The sequence below is a fragment of the Doryrhamphus excisus genome, chromosome 7 (genome assembly GCF_030265055.1).
Source record: "Doryrhamphus excisus isolate RoL2022-K1 chromosome 7, RoL_Dexc_1.0, whole genome shotgun sequence".
NCBI classification, from domain to species: Eukaryota; Metazoa; Chordata; class Actinopteri; order Syngnathiformes; family Syngnathidae; genus Doryrhamphus; species Doryrhamphus excisus.
Window position 1 is genome coordinate 12,539,317 of NC_080472.1, and position 7,414 is coordinate 12,546,730.

Here is a 7,414-nt window from a genome sequence, read left to right on the forward strand (position 1 = left end):
TCTCTTTCCGAATGACCTTTCCGAAAACAATGGTATCCATGGAAAGGAATATTCCAATCTCTTGTCTACATGCGCCGCTATAATCCAACAGAATAGTCAATGGGGCATGCGCAGTAAAACGTAAACATCAACATCACGTGATACTGACTTACTGATACTGAGTTTTTCTTTCACTTGTTGGAATAACTCTGTATTGCCAGTTTTTCCTTCGTACGGTCTTGAAATTTAGTTTGGATCAAAAACCAACTTTCCGCAGCAGTCCAGTGCCGATTGCTCGCCTCCATTTTTAAAACTGAAGAACGTCTGGATGTGCGTGTTACGTCATATCCGAGCATGTGCTGAAAGACCGCACCCGGGATCAATTTAAACAGGAAAAGATCAAATTCAATCTTGCTAATGTTTTATAATTAAACTGGGGATATGTTTTATATAGATATATATTTTCTTTTTTAATAAAACTGGACTTGTGAATGGCGTATAGAAGGGTTTAGATTCTGTTCCACAGATGGTGCTAATGCACACGAAAGCTGCTTGCCAACCGCCAATAAACAACAGAAGAAGAAGAACTCACCCTGACAACTTTCCGTTTGAGCGGGTACAAGATACCTCAATCGGATTGGGGAAAGGAATATTCCACCTCCATGAATCCCGTTATATATTCATTCGGAATGGCACTTTTCTCACGGAATGAGATGTATACAAAGGTTACATTCTTTCCGTTTGAGCAAATAAAGCGAATGCAATTGGAATATTTGGATCCATGTATCCGTGGCTAATGTACCTTCAAAGTTATCAGTGGCTGACGGATGTTCTGGGGAAAAAAAAAAGATTTGACATCTTCAATTAATCAGCGGCTTGTGACCGCACGGATAAACGACAAGACAAAGACGACTCAGAGGATGTCCTCTCTTGATAGACATGGCGATCACGAGCACCGATCTTGTAGACAAACGTTTTAACACACTTTTATCAGGCGTAAAACAAATCAACGCTAGCTTGTGACTGACCTCACGTCCAGCATGAGTCCTGCACAAAAACTCAGGTACACTTCAGATAACGCCGCAGCTCAGGCAGCGGGGTTATCCTGCAGAGAGCCGGCCGCCTCCACGCCATACCCCGCCCGTCATCGGCGGGTTCCTAACTCAGAAGTGCCTCCAGGAGGCTCGTGGCCGGTTGCGAGTGTGTTAGCAGTGATGAATCACCACTTGCCCTGCGCCTTAACCACTAGAAAGCAATAAGGTGCACAGCGCGATGTTAATGCTTTGGACAGACGCCTCTGGAGACGCTTGTGCCCTCGCTATCACTCCCAACACAGCGATACAGCTACATATGCAGCAAGGAAATATTACAAACAGCTCTCAGTATGATGCAGTACATTAAAAGACAACTCAGAGACCATCAAAACATGTTTGTCGGGTCTAAATGTGAAAATAAAACTAGTCAGGCGCCCGGAAGCATTAAGTGCATCTAGTGTTGTTTGGCTTTGTGTGGCCGTGTCGCACAATGGACGTCCTTGTTGGACTTCGTGTCAGCATGCAGTGCCCTGGTGGCCTCAACATTGACAGCCTTGCTCTCGGACCAGGACTCCCAATGAAAGGAAGCAAGAGATCAGTCGGGAAAGATGATCCAGTTGTAATTAGCCGCAAGCACTACCCTTCAAATGCCTCAATGCTATTTAAGACTTAGCATGTCTTTGACCATCATGACCAGTAGCTAACCTTTCACTACTGCTTGGTTAAAAGTCATGTTAGCATTATCTCTGTATTTGGGAAAACTTTGTTTACATAACAGGCTGCTTTTGGCCATTATTTTAACGCTCTGTTGTTCACATACTGATGTTAGTGTTCTGTTAGCATGACAAAGCAAGCAGCGTACTATTAGCAAGTTGATGTTAGCATGCTGATTTTTAGCATCAGCGGTCTGATGATAGGAGGCTGATGTTAACGTTACCATGTCACTCGTTGCCATGCTGTTCAACTTTAGCTTGCGTGTCAAAAGTTAGCATGCTTATTCATTCATTATTATTCATTCATTCATTTTCTACCGCTTATCCTCACGAGAGTAGCGGGGGTGCTGGAGCCTATCCCAGCTGTCTTTGGGCAAGAGGCGGGATACACCCTGGACTGGTACTGGGACATATAGACAAACACTCACATTCATACCTATGGACACTTTGGAGTGGCCAATTAACCTAGCATGTTTTTGGAATGTGGGAGGAAACCGGAGTACCCGGAGAAAACCCACGCATGCACGGGGAGAACATGCAAATTCCACACAGAGATGGCCAAGGGTGGGATTGAACTCTGGTTTCCTAGCTGTGAAGTCTGTGTGCTAACCACTCGACCACAGTGCAATCGGATATTATCCTATAGGCTAATGTTAGCATTTTGATCTAAGCAGGTTGATGTTGCCAAACTGAAGCAGTGTCGTTAGTGCGCATTATGTTGTCCTTTGTAATAAACCGTATTTAATTTTGTGTCAATGTTATCTAACAGACGTGTGACTGAATGCACAAATGCAGAAAATGTTGTTCAGGCTGATTTGTAGTCTGGAATTGAGTAGCAAAACTACGGCGGCCATGGCAGCCACGTGCCACGCTGTCCTTTTTGTCCTTGCGCCAGATGTCAGCCATGTGCAGTACGACTCATTAGGATGCTACCGCGCCTTTACAGCCGCATTGAGCCTGACCACCATGCTTAGACCAGCCGCGGGGCCGCGAGCGAGCCTGCATGACAGGAGAACGCCAGAGCGAGCGAACGGCGAGGGCCGCCCGAGTGAGTCATCAATCGGAGAGCGGGGGAATCCTGGGAACAACCTTCATTAGCAGAGTGTGTACTGACTGTAAACCTGTCAGTGTCTGTGTCTTTGACTGGCACCTCAGAGCAGCCATGCTGCCGTTTCTCAGCATGCACGTGAGTGGGGGGGCGAAGGACGTAATTGTGAAAACACTCAGTGGAGGAAGGTAAGTGGAGGAACTGCTTCTTGTTGAAATGTGAAGAGAAGGAACGTTTGTGGGGGGGAATATTTCCCCAGCCGACCAACACTAATCCGCCCCCTCCCGAAACGAAACATGTGGAAGCAGCATCTGAAGCAGCATCTGAAACACCATGTGTTGCATTTTACCGCGTGTTCATACAATAAGGGCGACATCCACGGTTTATCCTTCACGTTATTCAACTCGTCAGGAAGAGGCATTTTTAACCCAAACACAAAGTTCCGGCCTTCAAAATAAAAGCACTGTGGGCCACAGCAGGGCTAATTGTGCCAACAATATAAAGATATCATAAAAAATTGCTTCGGAAAAAAAGTCCTGTCCCGTCTTGACGAAACATGACATGTTCAAGATCATCTCTACATTCTGCAATTTCCTAACAATTGTGATTTCCCTTGAACGCAGCATAAATGTGGTTGCCAGCCATGTTCTTTTAAATTGGAATATGTGCTACTGGCTTGTCTCTTAGCAACCATGCCAAACCGGCTAACAATTTGCCGACATTATTACACATTCACATGGTCTGGAACTTGATCTGCCATCTTTGTTTGTGAACGTCCCAATTTTGTAGTAAATGAGCGTACAGAGAAACACGTGATGGTGACTTTGAAGGTATCAGAACGTTGACATTGGCTGGAAGTGCTGCAGCATGTTTTGGCTGTTTTTGTGCCTCCCTGGCCCATCCTGGCACATCTATTGTCCTAAATATGTCTCCTTCAGCAACACACACACAGGATGTATACTCTCACATGAAACCATCATTTTATAGACGTTTGTTTTTTGTCACACAGGCCAGAAAATAGCTTTCTACTTCACTTCCATACACACTGCAGTATATATATATATATATATATATATATATATATATATATATATATATATATATATATATATATATATTTCTTTTTACTGTGGTCATAAATAAATGTAAAGCCATTTAAAAACCTGGAAGAGGGAGGCCTCTTTGAATGAACAATGAGGTGTTTCCCATAAAAAACTGATATGTACACACACACTGCCCCCTTCTGGCACCTACAGGCACTGAAACAACACCACCAAAAAGGCAAACGGGCTGCTCCAAAAACATGCCCTTTGACCTCCAACTGTCCTTGTAAACGCACCTCCGTCTTGGGGAAATGTTTGTTTTTCCGTAAAAAGGAAGTAATGCTTGTGTCACAAACAGCCGGTATTGCGCCAGCTTGTTACAAAAAATGCATTTAAATGTGCATTAATGGCTTCTTATTACCAGTTGACATAACATTTTATTTGTCATTAATGGGACGTGGAATTGAGCCTATAATTTTATGGACATATGTTCCTATTGACCATGAAGACATCATGGAACTAATCTATTCTACAGTCAAGCTGTGGCCATCACCTTCATTAAGTTTTATGAAGTAGCATTCTTAACTGTCATACAAGTGTAAAAGGAAGTTAACCGCCTCGTTAAACACACACGTGCCCTACATCCTCACGTGCACTACGTCCAGGTTAGCACTCCCAGCGCAGGGCGCCCAAAGATGGATGCTGTCCTCCGGGCAGCACCAAACAACACAATTTCGCTCTCGCTCTCTCTCTGTCTCTCTGCAAAAGGCGAGAGCCTGGGGATGAAGGTGTCAGCCAAATGGCCAATGGAACACATCATCTACACTGATGCTAACACGACGCATGACATGACATGACATGACTAAAGTGCAAGGAAGGTTGGGGGGAGGTCAAGGTTGCAGGTAAAAACACTGATGCTAAGACGCAGGAGCTTACACCATGATGTTTTAGCTTGGTACTAAACGAGCAAAGTGGGAAAAATAGTACATTAAGCACATTAATTAACATGTACATTAGTAAGATTTTCCTCTTTTCTCACATATAAAAGTTGTTACAATGTTGTATTCTCATGCTAAAGGATGCCGGCGCGTCAGGAAATGAGGTTTGCGCATTTAGAAGTGAGCCGTGTTTCGGATGGCTCTTCATGCCGTGTTGTTTTTCACACCAAGTTCCTATATGGGCATGCCCGGTCTTGCGTAGCTCCCAGGAAATGTTTCCAGGTGTCAGGCAATGCTTTTCAGGCAATTGTTTAGCTTGGGCCGGGCTGCACGGCGGTCGAGTGGTTAGCAACTAGGAGACCCAAGTTCAATGCCTCCCTCGGCCATCTCTGTGTGGAGTTTGCATGTTCTCCCCGTGCATGCATGGGTTTTCTCCGGGTACTCCGGTTTCCTCCCACATTCCAAAAACATGCTAGGTTAATTGGCCACTCCAAATTGTCCATAGGTATGAATGTGAGTGTGAATGGTTGTTTGTCTATATGTGCCCTGTGATTGGCTGGCCACCAGTCCAGGGTGTACCCCGCCTCTCGCCCGAAGACAGCTGGGATAGGCTCCAGCACCCCCGTGAGGATAAGTGGTAGAAAATGAATGAATGAATGTTTAGCTTAGGCAAGCATCAGACACATGCTGATGAAATAAATATAAAACAATGAAAAACTGAATTTGAGAAAACACTCGAATGGATTTCAGAGGGCCCTGTCAGTCTTCAATAAACATGAAGGAAGCAACAACGTCTGCAGTGGAGGCGGGAATCATAAAGTAGAGGCTCAGTAATTTGGGAGGTACTTGGAAATAGTGACAGTCAGGTGCGGAATTTTTTCTGCGGAATGCGGAAAAAAAAGGATTTAACATTGAATCCATTCAACATAAATGGATTAAAACAGTGGACTCACAATGTCCGGTGAGCGTCACAGTTGCAATTATTTAGCACGAGAAGCTCTACCGCAAATGGACAGGCAACAAAGCCAGCTAATGGTTATATTTGACGTTTTCTATATTGCTGACACTCTTTGGCTCCATTGTGGGTTATAGCCTTACAGCCTGTGATCAATAAAAAAGCAGACTTGTGGTGTAAGTGTGTTAGCAAAGATCTACCATCCATCCCTCTACCAGCTTTATATCTGAACCCAACCGCTCGAGACAGATGGCCACCCCACAGAGCCTGGGTTCTGTTCGAGGTTTCTTCCCTCCTCCGGGCTCATGTGGGGTTTGAGTGCGTTCTCTTTTTTTATTTAAGAATGTAAAGCAGCATGAGATAACGGTTGTTGTGATTTGGTTTGATTGATTGCACTACGGTGTCAACTGCTGATGACATCATCGAGGGGCGACAAAGCCGGGTGACGATGACGTCCACTTCCCTGTTAACACGCTGCTAACGGCTGCTTTGTGAGAAAAACTTGAGTTGGACTCCCATCGTGTATCAGTACACGACAGGACAAACGCCATAGTATAAGATACGTGGGAAATGTATGCTAACCGAGGCACTAAATGGACTGTAACTGAGGTTCCACTGTATTACATCACTGCCACTATATTCATTTATTAAAAAAATATTCGAAAGTGTAAACTATTTACAGCATGTACAGTAAAAGTCATAATTCTTTCATTTTGTTGTTTGCAAACTTTTTTGGTGTCATGAGCATTTTAAAGCCAGTCTTCTGGTCTCAACAGTCATTTGTTTCCATGACTTTTTTTCAGTGGTCAGAAGCCCAAAATAATTGAATTGAATTGAATAATAAATATTGTCTCTTGACTGAACTGTCTGTTGTGTAAGTCAACACGTTTCCATGACATGTTAACAAGCCGTACAGAACATGGATGGCGTACATGACAACAGCAGCAGTAAACAGCAAGCAAACACACTACACACGTGGCAATGCCCGTCACGTGACACACTCCATGACGTTATGGATTGAAAGTTTTGAAAAAGTTCCAACCTGGAGTGAAGTCGTCATCCACCAAAGTCTTCATCGTGATGTCACAAGCGTGAAGTCTCTGACACCGGAAGTTAGCGGCCAGGAGACGGCGTGGACATTTGTCCGCCTTCCGTCCTCGCAACGAGACGACAAGTCGACAAGACAGAAAACACGACGGCACCACAGGCACATCTTACCAGATGTTACGGGCAGCTGGAGAGCACAGGCGGCCACGCCCACAGGCGGCCACGCCCACAGCTCCACGCGCCAGGCGGCGTGATTGGCGGGACTTCACCGGAAGCCACGGGCCACACTCACCTAGAGACCGGAGTGACAACAGAAGTCCGCTTTCAATTGAGATCAAAATCTGACCAAATTGATGAAAAAATGAAGGATGTCACATTGTATGGATAAAAATGGGCAAAATATCACAAGATGGCTTCTAATTGTATCCCAGATTAAGCACAGCAAGTGAAGACTGGGGCTGGAGCTGGTCATCGGTAAAACCTTGCTTTTTAATGCACAAGACTAGACACACACAAACTAATAAACACGTCTAAAAACCTCAGGTAGGGTTTAACAAGAAGAAACTGATGTTTGGGTTGGTCACCTGCTCAGACGCAGTCTCAAGTTCTTGTTTTTTAATGCACAAGATTAGACACATGCAATCCAGAAAATGATGT

The 7,414-nt window shown here is 44.6% G+C and overlaps 1 protein-coding gene across 3 annotated transcripts in view; it reads right to left on the reverse strand.

Annotated features, from left to right (window-relative positions):
* slc4a11 (solute carrier family 4 member 11) overlaps positions 1-6,937 on the reverse strand; it is an 80,711-nt gene extending 73,774 nt beyond the window's left edge. For 2 of the 3 annotated variants that reach the window (XM_058077328.1, XM_058077326.1), the window contains exon 1: positions 6,753-6,908. In XM_058077328.1, coding sequence (XP_057933311.1) covers positions 6,753-6,770 — 18 coding nt within the window. In that variant the 5' untranslated portion in view covers positions 6,771-6,908. Of the gene's footprint in view, positions 1-6,752 lie in introns of all 3 variants that reach the window. The other variant, XM_058077325.1, reaches the window with a different exon arrangement.
* Between the last annotated feature and the right edge of the window lie 477 nt (positions 6,938-7,414).